Source organism: Perca fluviatilis, chromosome 10 (assembly GCF_010015445.1).
Source record: "Perca fluviatilis chromosome 10, GENO_Pfluv_1.0, whole genome shotgun sequence".
Classification (NCBI taxonomy): Eukaryota; Metazoa; Chordata; class Actinopteri; order Perciformes; family Percidae; genus Perca; species Perca fluviatilis.
This window is the reverse complement of record NC_053121.1, coordinates 37,400,847-37,421,050: the sequence shown is the minus strand read 5'-3', so window position 1 is coordinate 37,421,050 and position 20,204 is coordinate 37,400,847. Positions and strand designations below refer to the sequence as shown.

The window sequence follows — 20,204 nt, the reverse complement described above, 5'->3', positions numbered from 1 at the left end:
ATGTTTCAGCAATATTTTAATGAAGGGGTTAGTCATCTTGGATATCGTGTCTAATAGACTCGGGACCGTTTTGACCTTGTGTTTAGTTGCTTGACAAAGTGCAGTGTGAAAGCATACCAAACCAAATAATGCAACTGTGTTGCAACTTCACCCTGAATCGCGGCCGGTCTACTGAAGCCCCCTTAATAAACATTTATGAACATTAATCCTTAGTTGATCAGTAACATGAAATACCACACACGGAGGTTTGGGTGGTGGAGGAAGCTGCAGCAGCAAATAGTGTTGGTATGAACATATTCAGTAAACAGTGATAAGTTTCAGGTTCTAATGTCTGTGCTGTACTGTCTGTGCTGCATTAATATGATTGGATGTTAACGGCCAAACACATCTAATGTTCTTTTTAAACAACAAACATGTATATGTTTAGTCCAGGATAATCGCCAGATGTTCCACTATGTGTCCCTCTCCTGCTCTCTGTGTTGCTGTTCTCAAACTCTGTTCTCATTGGGAAACAACTGACCTCGAGCAAGCAAGCTCACGCTGAAAATGTCAAGTTTTGAAGAACATTTGGACAGTGCAACAAGGCAGGCCTGCTTTGTTCTTTCAGGGAATGATTGTAAAGATTTACAAAGAATATGGTTAGGGTATTTCTTCACTAACTGGGATGTTTCGGAGTGATTGGTGGGATTGCTGTGGACCAAGTACACCGGAGATACACTGGTAAGAGCCAATGCGGTTTAACCATGTATCGGCTAATTTAAATAGCTCACCTTACTGTATTGTGTCAATAGTTAACTTAATTTAGTATCGCCTCTGATTGACAGTAAGTGCCTGTTTTATTTTGCGTGGGGTAAATGTTCCACCAAAAGTAGTTTCTTCCCGATACTATTTTGCAGAGCCACCATCGCTGAGACTGGAGCGCTCTTTGCAACGCAACGCGATTTTGATTGGTTTAAAGAAATGCAAACAACCCAGAGATTTTTTCTCCTATCCCAGAAAACATCTGTGGTGTAGCCAGACCTTCCTCCACAGCGCTGTGGATATAGAGCTGGCAATTTGAGGCTAGTGAACGTCTAATGTGTGTTGGTGTGTTTGGTGGGTTGGGGGGTTTGGTGGGGGAGGCTGCACTTCTCTGGCCTCAGCTCTGAGCTCCAACCCCTCCCATCTGAGAGTGCTGGACCTGAGCTACAATCATCCAGGAGACTCAGGAGTGAAGCTGCTGTCGGCTGGACTTAAGGATCAAAACGGGAGACTGGACACTCTCAGGTATGGACATATGGACAACAGTAGCTCTCACACTGTTTCTCTGTCACTAACTGATGAACTCTGGTTCATGTTTGATGGAGGATCTAAATCTAAGTGAAGATTAATGAAGGCGTACTTGTTGTTACTTTCTGCAGGGTGGACCATGGTGGATCACAAAGACTGAGACCTGGTGTGAGGAAGTGTGAGTGTGTTTAAATTTGATTCATGGGAACTCTGCATGTTACACCAGATATTTACATTTCCTTGACTGAAATACAATGATGATCTCCAGATTTTCAATCAATTTTAAATAATAAATACATTTCATTAACAGTTGCGCCAACAGAAAGCTAACCTTTTACTTTTACTGTCGCGGATACATAGAAGAGCTTTATTGCCTTCAGGTGCTGGGTCTGGGGAATGATTGGACAAAACGTAATTCATTTGTAATTTGAACATGAAAAAAAGTACTTACTCCCGGTGTTGCTGAAAAAGTTTTTTCAGTATATCCAAAGTTTTTAATTATTTTTTTCCGAAGTGTTAAACACACATACATTTTAGTGTTAAATAATTGTAGCAAACTGGTACTACAAAATATTAGTGCATTCCTGGAACTGGGCGTCTTGGATATACCAAAAACCTTTTCAGCAACACTGGGTGATCATGTGAGATCCCGCACAGAGCACAACATCTATTGCCTAATAACGGTAAAGTAGTGAAGAAGGAGCAAGAAGCGAGAGAACAGCAGAAGAGATCAACTAAATGGCAGAGTTTGAGGTTAGCATCGAGCGACAATGAGTGTATCAATTTCGAAGGTTCGCTTGTACCTATTCGAGCCTGAATAACCGGACGAGGAGCTACAACTAATGGAGGAGAATCAGAAGGCTAGCTAGCTAGCTAGCAGCTAGCAGCAGAGAGTAGAAAGCCATCAGGCAAGTGTTATTTAAATAAACTCCTGGTATACTACAAACTTTCTAATGCCTCGTTTTATATCGAGTCCAGAACCTATTTGTACTACTGTAGATGTTTGGTATCATTCTGGGCATTCTGGACTGATAGCTCTAACTCGCCCAATGTTCAACCAAGGGAAAAAAGCTTCTGGGGGGTGTTTGACTTGAGGCGGTGCCGGGACCAAGGTAAATTTACCCTAGGGTGAAATTACTCCAACCATCCCTTTAAGTTAAAGTTTGTTAAACATCATTCACAGCTGAATATGGAATCAGTTTAAATGATTGACTTGCAGTAATTGTCAGTAAATGTCAGGATCTGTCGCAAGGTAGGCAAGGCTTGGACACAGATGCAGTTTAGAGATTTATTTAATGGACAAGAAAAAATTAATTTACTGGAAGCAATAATCCATAGAGCTAGGAAATCACGACAGTGATAATGACAGGGAACTCAAATACACACAGAACGCACAGCAAACATCATGAGCAACAGAACGTTCCGACAAGAGAAAAGGGGAAACACAAAGACTAAATACAGAGGGTAACGAGGTAACGAGAAGCAGGTGACACAAGGGCTGGGAAAACACAAGACAGGAAGTAAAACCAGACAAGACTAGGGAGAAAAGACAGACTTCAAAATAAGACAGGAAACAGAACATATACAAAACACTCACAAAGATGATAGTAAAGTTGTTGATAAATCAACGGATGATAACCTGCAGCTGTATTGTGTCTTGTTCTCTCCATCAGATGTCTGTGAACTGGAAGTGGACACAAACACAGTAAACAGACAACTTAAACTGTCTGACAACATGAATGTGACACGTGTGGAGGAGAATCAGTCATATCCTGATCATCCAGAGAGGTTTGACTCCTGTCCTCAGCTGCTGTGTAGAGATGAAATGACTGGTCGCTGTTACTGGGAGGTCGAGAGGAGAGGAAGGGTTGATATATCAGTGAGTTACAGAGGAATCGGCAGGAGAGGAGGCAGTAAAGACTGTGGGTTTGGAGAGAATGATCAGTCCTGGAGTCTGTTCTGCTCTGATGATGGTTACTCTGTCAGGCACAATAACAGAACATCTACCATCCCTTCCTCCTCCTCCTCCTCTGTCTCTAACAGAGTAGGTGTGTATGTGGACTGTCCTGCTGGCACTCTGTCATTCTACACAGTCTCCTCTGACTCACTGATCCACCTCCACACCTTCAACACCAAATTCACTGAACCTATTTATCCTGGGTTCATGCTCTACCCTGGTTCCTCAGTGTCTCTGTGTCCACTGCAGGACTGAGAATCTCCTGTGGACAAGAACCTGATACGACTTGGCGCACATGTACAGAAAATCAAAGTTGACTCTGTTCACCATCACACCCTCAATCTTTTTCGTAATTGAGTCCTCCTGCAGCCAGCTCCCGTCATCACTTGAGTTCATGATTTTAAAGATTTTTATTTGTATTTTTGGGTTTACAAGACAGACAGTTGAGTTTCTGAATGAAAATAATAATTAATTTTGTGCGGAGTTTTGAAATTCATGTTAAACGGGCAGCCACGAAGGAAAGTGATTGGATTGGATGTTGCTGATGTTAAACGGATAGCTGACAGACAGTTGGTCAGAATTTTGAAATTCATGTCACACCCCTCCCCCACTCCCCCAGTCTCTTACCCATTATCATATGGTCACCCTACCGAGAACGCTGATCTCACATTGATTCCATGGACCCAAAACCCAGCATGGAGCCTAGCCAGTGATCCTGAACTATAAAACTTGCTGACACACAGAAACGTGTGTCTTCCGTTTTCTTACCACGTTGCTGAAAGGATGCCGCGCAGGCCTGCTTTAAATAGCCCTTCCTTCCGAAAAGTGAACTATTTCGGAGTTCTGGTGAGCACCAATGGACGTGTGAAGCCGACCAGTGTTTCAATTCTGCAGGAGAGAACACCATTGCTCTAGAAGAAATCGGACAACACGGACACCGTTGTTTCTTCAAAGTCAACTGTAGCTTGTCCCCACTGCCCGGGGATCACAAGCTCTTCCTCACACCGGTGACGAGGCCGGATTGCGTTCTGTTTTACCTCGAGGAATCTATGGACTAACGGACGATAACACACAGTAGGAGGCTTAAGATCTGGGCAGAGGTGTGTTTATTAATGTAGTAACCAATAATACTGCGAATTGTGTTATGACATTAATGTAATTGGATTAATAATGTGCTACTGGTGCGTGTTTGATTATTAATCTGATGATGACCGTTGTGTCCCATCTATTTCTATGAAAGTACGGATCACTGTACATTGTTAATGTTTATGTTGAATACTGTAGCTTGTGTGAACTGTAAATGCTACACAGCTCCCGAGCGGAGCTAGACTGTACTCGGAGCAGGATACTTTAGTAAGCCGAACCACCGGCACCATTGACCTGTAGGTTTACCAGAGGTTAACTAGATAGACGCGTCCCCTTGTTAGCACACCAGGGTGTTTATTTTCAGAGCCCGAAAATCAAGTCTCTTCTTTCTCTTTAAAATGTGCTCTCCCTTCCTCTCTTACACCTAACCCAAACACACACACACACACACACACACACACACACAACATTCACACTTACACACACACACATTCACACACACACAACACACACACACACACACACACACACACACACACACACACACACACACACACACACACACGCCCATTCTGGGCCAGCGGGCCTTGCCAGCCGACATAGTCAGTGAGAGGGTAACACAGCTTCACAACGCGTTATGTAGTGCGTCCTTTTGTCTGCAACACATGTTGTGAACAGCTAGCCTTGCTAGCTTCCTTGGTCTCATACCCAGACAAGCTAACCGGCTAACACATAGCCTAGCTTGAACGAGCTAACGGCTAATCTTGAGCGTGGCCTAGCCTAGCTCACCCCCTCCCCTCCCCTTCACACACACACACACACACACACACACACACACACACACACACACACACACACACACACACACACACACACACACACACACACACACACACACACACACAGACGTGCCTCACCACACGTCTTGTTTGTTTTCTTTTGTAATTTTGTAAAAGGGTATATAGGTTTGATGATTGAAGAATTATTAATTGGCCATTGATAATTTTGAAGTTAAATAAATTCTACTATACTTGAAATAGCAGTTGTTTGTGATTATTTGTGTATCTATTGTAATAATCCCTGGTTGAACACACTCAGTGCTCAGATTCACTCTTCCTTTTTGTCCTTTAGAATATACCAGATAAATGAATTATATTAATTCAGATCTGTATTTTAAAGGAACCCCCTATGAGACTGTTTCACAGTTCGGTTATTGGCCCCTGAGTTCAGGGTGATGCCCCTTTTAGATTGTTTGTCAGTTTGGTAAAGTTATTAATACACATATTCATCTTTCATAATTTGCTAATAATTGAATCTGTACTCATACCAATTCCCAAAAATCATCTCTGTGTTCAGCATGTTTCTGGTTGATAAAATCGTTGTTTTCTTTCGTGCTTGGTGATAATAATTTTTTTTTTTTTAAAGATAATTATTTCCCCTTATTCAATAGTGACAGTGGATTGACAGGAAATGAGGAGAGAAAGAGAGGAGATGATACACAGCAAAGGGCAGCAGGTTGGATTCAATCCCGCTGCAAAGGACTCAGCCTACATGGGGCGCACGCTCTTACTGGGTAAGCTAGAGGTCACCACAGAAACATTTCTGTACATTCAAAAAAATAACTCATCCCATCTTTGTTCTCTGTGATTTGGAGAATAAATAGTTGTGATATTTTGAGAAAGAAATTTGTAATATAACAAGAATAAAGCCATAATGAGAATAAAGTGACAATAGCTCAAGAGTAATGCGTCTATCTGTGCACATGTCTGATAATGACCAGCAGGTGGGGCTGCAGGCTGCGTTCAACACACCTGGGTCTCTGCAGAAACTGCCAAACATTAATAAAACCCTGATATTTAACGCTTTCTCAGGGGAATGGACTAAGACGCGAGGAGGAAAGCAAGTGAAGGAAACTTGGATGCACGTTAAGGACCTAGAGCGTACCCTGGATTCTGTTGTCTGGAGAATAGATAGTTTGAGGATCCATGCACGCCCCTCTGTGTCCCCTTGTTGGGGAACAGATTCATTCAATCTTTATTTAAATCTCTGAGAGATCAAGGACCTCATTTACAATGATACCAAGTTCAAAGAAATAAAAATCAGATAAAGAAATCGGTAAATCAGTTGTTAACAGGGATGATCAAGAAGAAACATTTGAAGCCACTGTTGTGTAGAGTCACAGTTTGAATATATTAACAATAACTTCAAGTAGCACACCATGGAAATACTTCTGGAAAGTACAAGTAGCCACATTGGAATAGAGTTAAAAATGTCTGCTACCAGTCTGGCTCCTCTGGTTTAAATGAACCAGAACGACTGATGCTTTTATCTCTAACACGTGAACAATATTAAACCTTCCTACTGTTAATTCCTGTCTTCTTTTGTAAAATAAAGCCAATAACAGTGTTGTTAACTGTGAGTGTTGGTGTTGTGAGTAAGGAGGGGCTTTATTTGTTCTTAGGGTTGTTCCAGTGTATCAGAGTCGCAGTAGGGCAGCTGTATGTTAATCTTTAACATATAAAGTCATGCAATAGCTGATCTGAACTGCTGCATGTTCAGACTGGTTTATTACAGTGTGTGCATGTGACAGCAGACACAGAGGACTGATGAAGAAGTAGAGGACTGATGTCCTGACGGAACACATCGGCCCCACTCAGATCAACAGAAAACTCTTCTACACAGACCTGGTTCAGACAGCACAGAGCTGCAGAGTGATACAACTCATGAGAAGTAAGTAGCTTTGAATCATTTTAGTCTCTAATGTTTGATGAGAAACAAGCTGCTCAACACTTGAAACTGCAGCTCGCTTAGTAGAGTAGTAGAAACAGATTTAATTCCTGATGAGACACAAATCAAATGAGATTGATGACTAACAGTCCGTTTATCATTCGTTTTTCTATTCAAATGAGAATCCAAAATTGGAAAATATGTAAAAAGGATTTGTTATTCCCTTATTTCTTCAGGATTCTGAAACAAAAAAACAAATAACGGTTTGTTTTTTATACTTTGCAATTTATGCTCAGATAAAATATAAGGATGTTTAAAATAATGGGGCGAGGTGATACAGATCCTGTCGGGGGTGAGAGCCTTGGACACCGGCAGTGGTGTAGTCTACGTGATACGCAGGTATACGCAGTATACCTACTAAGAAATCTCCAGGATTCCCATATACCCACTTAAAAATGTGCAATGATACGCAACAACATAGTTTTGTGACAGAACGTTCACTTCAGATATCTGTATTCACAAATACTGGGTTGAGTAATGTGACATCAAACTAAAATAAAACTGCAGAACATGCAGAGAGACATTTCTCATCTTTCAGCGACTCGCTCCTTGCTGAGCGTGGTGTGTAGTGTGTACATAGCGATCGCGCCCAAATGCTCTGCCGACACTAATGCCAGTATCCAAACTAATTTCCATTTCGTCCTTCAAAACTATCATATCATCCTTGTTCACGGACATATGCAGTTGCTTCTCTACATAATAAATTTCCAGCTAAATATTTGAATGGTTTCTCCCTCTCTTACTCACCTATGTACCTGTGCACGTATCTCATTATAAGGGTTTATTGTTTTCTGTGTAGTATTTAAAATAGTATTTTATGTAATTTCTAAACTGTATGTATTTCTAATGTATTTATTATCTAGCCCTCCTTCCCTTTCCCTAAGTATGCCACTTGTCAGTCCGCCATTGTAAATAAAACCTGTTCCTAATGACTTGCCTGTAAAAATAAAGGTGAAACTGTTTGTTTATTTGTGTTGTTTTCCTCGAGACCGTAGAGGGTGGGGGTGGGAGATGGTTTTTGTTCTTGTTCAATTTGTGTTTCTGTTCTGTATGTTAAAAAAAAAATTGATCATAAAAACACGTGAACAATAGGAAACCTTCCTGCTGTTAATTCACATCTTCTTTTGTAAAATAAAGCCAATAACAGTGTATGAGTGTTGCTGTTGTGAGTAGGGAGGGGCTTTATTTGTTCTCCGGTTCGTTCCAGTGTATCAAAGTCTCAGTAAGAAGCGGCTGTGGTTTAATCTTTAACATATAAAGTCATATGAACATAGCTGATCTGAACTGCTGCATGTTCAGACTGGTTTATTGCAGTGTTTGAGTGTGACAGCAGACACAGAGGACTGATGAAGAAGTAGAGGATTGAGTCCTGATGGAGCATGTCGTCCCACTCAGATCAACAGAAAACTCTTCTACACAGACCTGGTTCAGACAGCACAGAGCTGCAGAGTGATATAACTCATGAGAAGTAAGTAGCTTTGAATCATTTTAGTCTCTAATGTTTGATGAGAAACAAGCTGCTCTCTGTTTGTTCATGTGTCGACCTCCTGTCTTTGATAATGACTCCACAGCACAAAGTTTCTCTGACAACAAACACTTGAAACTACAGCTTGCTGTCTTTAAAGTCTACAAGTAGAAACAGATTTAATTCCTGATGAGACACAAATCAAATGAGACTGAGGACTAATAGTCCATAGTATCATTCGTTCTTCTATTCAAATGAGAATCCAAAATCGGAAAATGTAAAAATGATTTGTTATTCTGTTATTTCTTTAGGATTCTGAAAGAAAAAAACTAATTTGTTTTTCATACTTTGCATTTTATGCTCTGATTAAAAAAAGGATATTTAAAAAAACGGGGTCTAGGGGATACACATCCTGTCGGGGGTGAGTGCCTTGGACACCAGCAGTGGTGTAGTCTACTTTATACGAAGGTATACACAGTATACCTACTAAGAAATCTCCAAACATCTCTTAAAAATGTGCTATGATACGCAACAACATAGTATTGTGACAGAACGTTCACTTCAGATATTTGTATTCACAAATACGGGGTCGAGTAATGTGACAGCAAACTTAACTAACGCTGCACAACATGCAGAGAGACTTTTCTCATCTTTCATCGAGCGCAGTGCGTAGTGTGTAGTGCGTAGTGTGTGCTTAGTGTGTGTGTAGCGAGCGGGCCCAAATGCTCCATTTAAGACAAATATATGTAGCCTATTTTATTTTGTCCTCGTTGCTTTGGGGTCAACTTTTATGATCCAGGCTCAGGTCCCTGATGTGAAAGCCCCTTTACTGCTTTATATTCCATTATATTTTTGATATGTTTTGAATGTCATCTGTGTTTTCCTTCTCATAGGACAAATAAAGGTATTCCCACCATAAATACAAGTGCATACAAGTGTCTTTGGCGTCAAAATAACCCTGGGGGAGGACACCCAGACCCCACACTTTGAAATGCCCACTGGGCCACACTAATAGGACTAATTAAATATCAAATTCAAATTACGCCATGTCCTTTTTTTATTTCCTTTTTTGATGTGAGAGTTTTGAACTCAATTGAATATTAAAAGAACGATTATTACACAGATGACTAATGATATGTCGGTCTATCTTCCTCAGGTGGCTGCAGGTTACCACCAACATGGAAAGGTATCACACTTAAATCTTCACATTACATCTGATCCAGTTTCACCCTTCAACATATTCATAACTTACAGTTGACTGTGTCTCTGCTCTTTCACCTGAACATGGACTCGTAATAAAGCTATTAATCTATAAAACAGATTCCAGTCGTTAGATTTAATGCTGATACTGTTGTTTCATTTGGACTTTGATACTTATATGAAGGCTCATATTTTATATTTATTGAGATCTCTGTTGGTCAAAGTGCTCGCAAAGATTAAATGATTATCTCTACTCTGTTAATTAATAACTTAAACGTACAATATGTAACTTTCTGCCGCTAGGGTCTCTCAACCAAAACAATGGGACGGTAAAACTGGACTTTTGATGACGTTGGGAAGTTGGCGTGGAATTATGGGAGTTTTTAGTGTTAAACACCTTCGCTGCCGGTTAGAATGCATCAGTTCACGGACGAGTTTACCCATTCAAGTTTATTCACGTTATGTTTAGCTAGTAACGTTTATTCATGTTATTCTAATAAAATAGCTGTAGTTTCCCCAACATAATTACGTTTTTCTTGATTAGATTTTTATTTATAGCTGACCAGTTAGCTAGTGAGCCAGCAAGCTAGCAGTAGCCAGCAGCTAAAACACAAAATATTTCACTTATCAATGTCACCTTTTGGATGGTTTCAACACCGGGGCAGACGGGGTTTGTTGTAACGCTAGCTAGCTGCTAAACGAGGCTGAGAGATGTGGGGGATTTCCGGGAAATCTCCGCGACAGCGAAGCCAGGACGTTCATTGCCTGTTGTGCAACAGCAGAACATCTCCCAGCTGCCGGAATGATCTCCCCTTCACTTTTCAGTAATCTTAACTTTTTGTTTTGGTGCTTAACCCACCTTTTGTCGGGTTAATTTCGCTAACCGTAAAGACAGCTAAACGCAAAGGGGAGAAATTTGGCAGGAGGAAATACGGAGATGTAGCTAGCTAACGCTACGGATGGCTGCTGTTGTGACTGGTGCTGGGTCTGATATGGTCTGTTTCCAGACGTTTAATTAAACTGCCGTTAGCGTCGTAAGCACCAGGCGCTGGAGATAAGTTCTGGCCGGGGTTGCTGTAATGAAAGTAGCTGGCTGATAGCTGACTGGGGGCTAACGATAACTAGCTAGCTATATGTCCGGGGCTGTTGTCAGCTGTCATTCCCGACTGAGTCTCTGCGCGCGGGGAAGTGAGGCAGACAGACCGGGGGGTGCTAGCTGGCTAAATTAGCATTAGATTAATCGTCTATCTATACAGCTAATGTTAACGCTTACTAGTGAAGTTATTCGTGGTTTAGCCCAGTCCTGTTAACTGTGGTCGAAACAGTCATACTAAAAATAACTTTATTAGCATGTTGAATGATGTTGTAACCTCATAATGTTACCCACAAAGCATTAGCATCAACGTTAGCTACTTGTCAACCAGCACACTGTAGTAACGCGTTGCTGGTATCGATATTGAACTTTCAAAAATAAATAAGGTCTCTGTTGTATTACTGTGATAAAAAGTGGGATATAATTAATCACAAAATGATGCTGTATGGCTTTTTTTCTGTGACATTGTATGATTTACAATTACTCCTGAACGTATCATCTTGGTGCCAATGTTCTGACGAAAGTTAGAGTAACTAGACAGTGAAAGGTTATATGACGCCACTGACGGGCTTAACTAAAGGAAATGTCCCTGTCTGAAAATAAAATAACAGATTTCTCTGGGTTTGACATTTGGTGGAAACATTTGGGATGGTGTAAGAACACAACTCATAAAAATATATAACATAGGTATGGTCGTTTTAGACATTTTAAATCAGAAATGTTACATATTGTACCTTTAAAGCTGCAATGGCTAGAAAACAAAAAATCAGGATTTAAAGCAGGGTGAGTCTTCGTCTTGCAGCTCTACCTCTTCCCTCTATGTCTGCATGTGCAGAACAGCCAATAGGAACGCTCTCTCTATCTCTCTCTCTGAAATGACCTGTGATTGGCTAAAGTCTCCTGTCATGGGTTAGATTTCCTAAAGTCTGAAAACAGACTTACAGAGCACTTACAAAACAATATGCTAAAAGACTAGTATGTGTTTTATTTATTGTATTGTCCATTATAACTAGTGAAAGCAGAAATATTGTATTTTCTGTAATTTTCAGTGTTGAGAAAAAGAAAGAAAAGTCTGCAGTACCCAGGTGTGTGTCCATGAAGAGTGATCGGTCTAAGGATGATTACACTAACTTCAAAGATGGACGTCCTTTTTTTGACGCAGTGTAAGTACTTAAAACTGTTGATTGAAACAGATGCTAACAGGAGGCAGAGAAGTAGTTTTTTTCTTAGAGCACTTTCAAAACAATATGCTAAAAGACTAGTATGTGTTTTTGCCCCAACAATGGCAATACAAAAAATGTATTGTCCAATATATCCAGTGAAAGCAGAAATATTGTATGTTCTGTAACTTTCAGTGTTAAGAAAAAGAAAGAAAAGTCTGCTGTACCCAGCTGTGTGTCCATGAAGAGTGATCAGTCTAAGGGTGGTTTCATTGACTTCAAAGATGGACGTCCTTCTTTGACCCAGTGTAAGTACTTAAAACTGTTGATTGAAACAGATGCTAAGAGGAGGCAGATAAGTAGTTTTTTCTCAGAGCACTTACAAAACAATATGCTAAAAGACTAGAATGTGTTTTCTGCCCAACAATGGCAATACAAAAATGTATTGTCCAATATATCCAGTGAAAGCAGAAATATTGTATGTTCTGTAACTTTCAGTGTTAAGAAAAGAAAAGAAAAGTCTGCTGTACCCAGCTGTGTGTCCATGAAGAGTGATCAGTCAAAGGGTGGTTTCATTGACTTCAAAGATGGACGTCCTTCTTTTGACCCAGTGTAAGTACTTAAAACTGTTGATTAAAACAGATAACTTTTTGTTTTGATCCTCATTCATGAGATACAGAATTGGTCTTCCATCATTGACAGTGTTGTTTGCATCAGGCAGACATGGCCGGTCTCACTGCCGCCGACCAAATACAAACAAGTATCACATCAGAAGTGAATCTAGTTATCCTAGTTGTTGTATGCCATTGTAATGCCAATAAATAAAATTTTACTGTCCATTAAAACCAGTGAAAGCAGATAAAACATTGTATGTTTTCAGTACTTGTCAGTGTTTATCAGTTCACATCAGCAGTCATGAGATTCAAAATTGGTCTTCCATCATTTACAGTGTTGATTGAATCTGGTTTTTATTGTGATCAATCATGACTGAACACAAAATCTGTTGTTTTGGAAAAACTTGAATAATGCAAGCTAATTCTTCCTGATTCCTCCACAGAGTGGACCAGGAGAGCTCAGAGGTTCCCAGTGATCAGTCTGCCCAGCGGCACCAAACACAGCTGGACTCCATATTTATGGTCTGTACAACAACTAATTTTACATCTATTCTGTTCACAATCATAGTGATGTTGCTAATTTTGTCAAAATTCTGTCAACCATGGATCTGGTGTTTGCTTCAATGACTTTACTTTGTGTCATTCATATAATCTTCTGTTCCAGCTGCTGGAGGAGGCCATCGGCACTTTTGTGAAGAACGAGCTGAAGAAGATCCAGAAGGTTCTGAGTCCAGATTACCCAGAATGCTTAGAGAGTCAGAGGGAGGATGAGGAGATGTTGAACGGTGCAGATGAAGAGCAGAGGAGAAGCAGCAGAGAGGCATTTCTGAAGATCACACTGCACTTCCTGAGGAGAATGAAGCAGGAGGATCTGGCTGATCGTCTACAGATCAGTAAGAGGATTTTAACAGATTTAACATGATGGAAAGAGGATATGAAGTCAACATGAGATACAGCTAAAGGTGTTTAACATCTTTATATTCTCTGATATTCTGAAAGATCCACTCACTGATTTAATTTTTTTGTTTTTTCATTTAGGAACTGGTGCTGCAGTGTGTACCGTAAAGTTAAATCTAAACTGCAGAAGAAGTTCAAGTGTGTGTTTGAGGGGATTGCTAAAGCAGGGAAACCCAACCCTTCTGAATCAGATGTTCACAGAGATCTACATCATAAAAGGAGGGACTGCAGAGGTCAATGACGAACATGAGGTCAGACAGATTGAAACAGCATCCAGGAAACCAGACAGACCAGAAACAACAATCAAACAAGAAGACATCTTTAAAACCCCACCAGGAAGAGAAGAACCAATCAGAACAGTGATGACAACAGGAGTGGCTGGCATCGGGAAAACAGTCTTAACACAGAAGTTCACTCTGGACTGGGCTGAAGACAAAGCCAACCAGGACATCCAGTTCGCATTTCCATTCACCTTCAGAGAGCTGAATGTGCTGAAAGAGAAAAAGTACAGCTTGGTGGAACTTGTTCATCATTTCTTTAGTGAAACCAAAGAAGCAGGAATCTGCAGGTTTGAAGAGTTCCCGGTTGTGTTCATCTTTGACGGTCTGGATGAGTGTCGACTTCCTCTGGACTTCCTCAACACTGAGATCCTGACCGATGTTACAGAGTCCACCTCAGTGGGTGTTCTGCTGACAAACCTCATCAGGGGAAACTGCTTCCCTCTGCTCGCCTCTGGATAACCACACGACCTGCAGCAGCCAATCAGATCCTCCCCGTTATGTTGACATGGTGACAGAGGTCAGAGGGTTCACCCGTCCCACAGAAGGAGGAGTACTTCAGAAAGAGATTCAGAGATGTGAAGCAGGCCAGCAAAATCATCTCCCACATCAGGACATCAGAGCCTCCACATCATGTGTCACATCCCAGTCTTCTGCTGGATCACTGCTACAGTTCTGGAGGACATGTTGAAGACCAGAGAGGGAAGAGAGCTGCCCAAGACCCTGACTGAGATGTACATCCACTTCCTGGTGGTCCAGTCCAAAGTGAAGAACATTAAGTATGGTGGAGGAGCTGAGACAGATCCACATTGGAATAAAAAAGAGCAGGAAGATGATCGGAGTCGTTGGGAAAACTGGCTTTTGAGCAGCTGCAGAAAGGCAACCTGATCTTCTATGAATCGGACCTGACAGAGTGTGGCATCGATATCACAGCAGCCTCAGTGTACTCAGGAGTGTTCACACAGATCTTTAAAGAGGAGAGAGGACTGTACCAGGACAAGGTGTTCTGCTTTGTCCATCTGAGTGTTCATGAGTTTCTGGCTGCTCTTCATGTCCATCTGACATTCATCAACTTTGGTGTCATCCTGCTGGCAGAAAAACATTAAAAATCCAGCTGGTATGAATTGATCAGAGACAAAGCAACACAATTCTACCAGTGTGCTGTGGACAAGGCCTTACAGAGTCCAAATGGACACCTGGACTTGTTCCTGCGCTTCCTCCTGGGCCTTTCACTGGAGACCAATCAGACTTCCTACCGAGGTCTGCTGACACAGACAGGAAGTAACTCACAGACCAATCAGAAAACAGTTGAGTACATCAAAAGAAGATCAGTGAGAATCTGTCTGCAGAGAGAAGCATCAATCTCTTCCACTGTCTAAATGAACTGAATGATCGTTCTCTAGTGGAGCAGATCCAACAGTCACTGAGTTCAGGAAGTCTCTCCACAGATAAACTGTCACCTGCTCAGTGGTCAGCTCTGGTCTTCATCTTACTGTCATCAGAAGAAGAACTGGACGTCTTTGACCTGAAGAAATACTCTGCTTCAGAGGAGTCTCTTCTGAGGTTCCTGCCAGTGGTCAAAGCCTCCAACAAAGCTCTGTATGTGCATACATAACTGTCCAGATTTAATATACAGTAGTTGTTTTTATTCAGCGAAAATGTTTGTAATTATTTTCTTATGTATCGCTGATTCCTCTTCAGGCTGAGTGGCTGTAATCTGTCAGAGAGAAGCTGTGAAGCTCTGTCCTCAGTTCTCAGCTCCCAGTCCTCAAGTCTGAGAGAGTTGGACCTGAGTAACAATGAGCTGCAGGATTCAGGAGTGAAGCTGATTTCTGCTGGACTGGAGAGTCTACACTGCAGACTGGAAACTCTCAGGTCAGGATTCAGCTGTTCAGCTCATCTGATCTCACATTTTCTTAATATATTAATTATTGAATGGACTTTTTATGTAAGCTTTTAGGTTGAGTGGCTGGCCCTGACCTGTATTATATGTTTCAGCAATATTGTAATGAAGGGGTTAACTGACTCTTGGATAGCCTGTCTAATAGACTCAGGACCGTTTTGACCTTGTGTTTGGTTGCTTGACAAAGTGCAGTGTGAACGATACTGAACCAAATAATGCAACAGTGTTTCAACTTCACCCCGACTGCGCCGTTCTACCGAAGCCCTCTTTAATAAACATTCATGAACATTAATCCTTTGTTGATCAATAACATGAAATACCACACGTGGTGGTTTGGGTGGTGTAGGAGCTGCAGCAGCAAACAGTGTTTGTATGAACATATTCACTAAACAGTGATAAGTTTCAGCTTCTAATGTATGTGCTGTACTGCATTAATATGATTGGATGTTACCAGCCACACGCATCTAATGCTATTTTTTAAATAACAAACATGTAAACGTTTAATCCAGGATAATCGCCAGATGTTCCGCTGGATGTACCTCTCCTTCTTCTCTCCTTGTTGCCGTTCTCAAAGTATGTTCTCTTCGGAAACAATTGACTTCGAGCTAGCAAGTTACATGCTGAAAATGTTAAATTTTGAAGAAAATTTAAAATTTTGAAGAACATTTGATGGTGCAAAAGACAGACCTGCTTGGGTCTTTCAGGGAATGATTGTAAAGATTTACAAAGAATATTTTTAGCGCATTTCCTCTCTAACTGGGACGTTTTGGGAGTGATTGGTGGGATTGCTGTGGACCGAAGTACACAAGGAGATACACTGCTAAGAGCTAATGAGGTTTACCCATGTATCCAGCTAATTTAAATAGCTCACCTTACTGTATTGTGTCAATAGTTAATTTATTATTTAGTATTAAAAGTGCTGTTTCATTTTTGCGAGGGGAAATGTTCCACCAAAAGGTTTCTTCCTGATACTATTTTGCAGAGCCACCATCGATGAGACCAGAGCTTTGCACTGCCCAAGACAATTTTGATTGGTTTAAAGAAATGCATACAACCCAGACATTTTTTTCTCCTATCCTAGAAAACATATGTGGTGTAGCCAGACCTTCCTTCACAGTGCTGTGGAGATAGAGCTGGCAATGTGAAACTAGTGAATGTCTAACGTGTGTGGGTGTATTTAGTCTGTGAAGCTGTCTGATCTCAGAGGGAGGCTGCACTTTTCTGGCCTCAGCTCTGAGCTCCAACCCCTCCTATCTGAGAGTGCTGGACCTGAGCTACAACCATCCAGGAGACTCAGGAGTAAAGCTGCTGTCAGCAGGACTTAAGGATCCAAACTGGAGACTAGACACTCTCAGGTAGGAACAGATGGACAACAGCAGCTTTCACACTGTTTCTATGTCACTATCCGATGAACTCTGGTTCATGTTTAATGGAGGATCTGAGTGAAGGTGTATGAAGTTGATGTGACTTTGTTTCTTTCTGCAGGGTGGACCATGGTGGATTGCAGAGACTGAGACCTGGTGTGAGGAAGTGTGAGTGTGTTTAAGTTTGATTCATGAGAACTCAGCTGCTGTTACACTAGATTTTTACATTTCCTTGACTGAAATACGATGATGATCTCCAGATTTTCAATCAGTTGCGCCAACAGAAAGTTAACTTTGTTCCTTTTGACTCGCGGATACATAGAAGAACTTTATTGCCTTCAGGTGTTGGGGCCGGGGAATGATTGGATGAAATGTAATTCATTTGAAATCAGAAAAAACGGAAAAAAATATGTTTTTGTTTTTGGCAATTTATTTTATCATAACTCTTTTGGGATTAAAAACAAAAAAATCTGTGTACAATCAGTTATATCATTGAAATCCATGTATCATGACTTGTTTTCTCAATACTCATTTCCAAAATTGAAATGAAAAAACAAACCATTTTTTTTTCTAATTTCTGATTTTGTTCTCAAATGAAAAATGGAAAAAAGGGATAATCTGTGTACATCGGTCAGTGTATCTTTGACTCAGACTTTGCGCTATAACACTATCGTTTATGTAACGGTAACATTACTGTTATGTCGTGGGTTCACTTCAGATAACCTTGTTAGTAGAGACAACACGGACACGTTTGTTTTCAGTGGAAAACTACTCACTTGTTTTACTAACGTACTTGTTTACTAGTACATCCAGATAATCATCCGTAACAGTGGCGTCTACAGCGCCAACTAGTGGAAAGGGGTACTCAATACTCAATGTCACATACATCACAGTTACAGCCGTGAACTGAAAGTCTATTTCCTGAGCTCGTATCGACTCTCTTTCAGGGCGAAGTTGTCTCTAAGCGGCAGGAAGAGACGGAGAGTTGGAGGGAGACATGGAGAGGGAAATAAATAAATGTGACATTAACAGTATTGGTCAAGATACTTTTAAAAGTAATTACATACAGTTACTAGTTACTTCTTCCAAAAAGTAACTAAATTAGTTACAAATTATTAAAGTAACTAGTTACTTCAGAAAGTAACTACTGCGTTACTTTCAAGTACATTTTTAAATGCTCTAATGTGAACCCACCTCCACCCCTCTTTAACAGAACTTAAAATACATGTGCATGTTCAATTATTTATGATAAATCTGAATGTTATAATGAAATGGACAGTTAATACAATACATTATTAACAGAAACAATGTACACAAATCTAAACTATTTTAATGTTGCTGTTGGACAAAGTGAAACTAGCCTCCAATCAAATGCCATGTACAGTATCTCACAAAAGTGAGTACACCCTTCACATTTTAGTAAATATTTCATTATATCTTTTAATGGGACATCACTGAAGAAATTACACTTTGCTACAATGTAGAGTATTAAGTGTACAGCTTGTAAATGTGCTGTCGGCCCTCAAAATAACTCAACACACAGCCATTAATGTCTAAACCGTTAGTAAAAAGTGAGTACACCCCTATGTTAAATTCTCATAGAGGCAGGCATTTTTAAAGGCAAGTTATTTCATGGATCCAGGATACTATGCATCCTGATAAAGTTCCCTTGGCCTTTGGAATTAAAATAGCCCCACATCATCGCATACCCTTCACCATACCCCCACATCATCACATATCCTTCACCATACCCCCACATCATCACATACCCTTCACCATACCCCATACATCACATACCCTTCACCATACCCCCACATCATCACATACCCTTCACCATACCTAGAGATTGGTATGGTGTTATGTCGTAGCGTTCGAATAGCTGGTTTGATTTTGCATTGAGAGATGATTTTATGGAAAGTACCCCATGCCAATCTCTAGGTATCTATGTATATATGTTGACATCTTGACTCTAATGTAATGTCCAGGAACTGTTCATGTTGTCATAACTGGATTGTTTAAGTTAAAGTTTGTTAAACATCATTCACAGCTGAATATGGAATCAGTTTAAATGATTGACTTGCAGTAATTGTCAGTAAAGTTGTTAATAAATCAACAGATGATAACCAGCAGATGTGTCTTGTTCTCGCCATCAGATGCCTGTGAACTGGAGGTGGACACAAACACAGTACGAAAACTTAAACTGTCTGACAAAAACAGGGAAGGTGACACGTGTGGAAGAGGAGCGGTCATATCCTGATCATCCAGAGAGGTTTGACTACTGTCCTCAGCTGCTGTGTAGAAATGGTCTGACTGGTCGCTGTTACTGGGAGGTCGAGGAGAGGAGAGGTTTCTATATCAGTGAGTTACAGAGGAATCAGCAGGAGAGGAGACAGTAGAGACTGTTGGTTTGGATATAATGATCAGTCCTGGAGTCTGGAGTGCTCTGATGATGGTTGCTACGTCAGGCACAATAACAGAACATCTACCATCCCTCCCTCTTCCTCCTCCTCCTCCCCCTCCCTCCTCCTCCTCCTTCTCCTCCTCCTCCTCCTCCTCCTCGTCTGTCTCTGATAGAGTAGCAGTGTATGTGGACTATCCTGCTGGCACTCTGTCCTTCTACAGAGTCTCCTCTGACTCACTGATCCACCTCCACACCTTCAACACCACATTCACTCAACCTATTTATCCTGGGTTGGTGCTTTGGTTATCTAGTTCCTCAGTGTCTCTGTGTCCTCTGCAGGCCTGAGAGTCTCTCCTGTGGACTGAAACTCTGCTGACTGAAGATCAGCTGCTGAAATCAAAGTTGAATCTGTTCACCATCACACACTCAATCTGTCTCACCCCGGGATGTTTATTATTTCCTACTTTGTTGTAAAACTGTTAAAAGTCCAGTTATGAACGACATGGATCAAAGATGACGTGAAGTTCCCGTGTTTGCCTCTTGAACATCGGGCCATTTGCAATTTTTGCAAACAAGAAATTTTTTCAAACATTGCCTGTATTCTGTATTGCAATGCCATATTTACATTTGGGTCACTTAAAGTTGTTTCCCACATGCTCCAAAAATACTT

The 20,204-nt window shown here is 40.9% G+C and overlaps 1 protein-coding gene and 1 long non-coding RNA gene across 2 annotated transcripts in view; both read left to right on the top strand.

The window, feature by feature from the left end:
* LOC120566567 (NACHT, LRR and PYD domains-containing protein 12-like) overlaps window positions 1-19,899 on the top strand; it is a 31,899-nt gene extending 12,000 nt beyond the window's left edge. The window contains 6 exon segments of the mRNA XM_039813084.1: window positions 1,122-1,266; window positions 15,568-15,741; window positions 16,951-17,124; window positions 17,255-17,301; window positions 19,287-19,355; window positions 19,874-19,899. Coding sequence (XP_039669018.1) covers window positions 1,122-1,266; window positions 15,568-15,741; window positions 16,951-17,124; window positions 17,255-17,301; window positions 19,287-19,355; window positions 19,874-19,899 — 635 coding nt within the window.
* On the top strand, window positions 6,994-11,931 carry LOC120566868. Its single transcript, XR_005640478.1, has 3 exons — window positions 6,994-7,042; window positions 9,721-9,750; window positions 11,907-11,931. It is a non-coding gene; the product is annotated as an uncharacterized LOC120566868 (long non-coding RNA).
* Window positions 19,900-20,204: the final 305 nt, after the last annotated feature.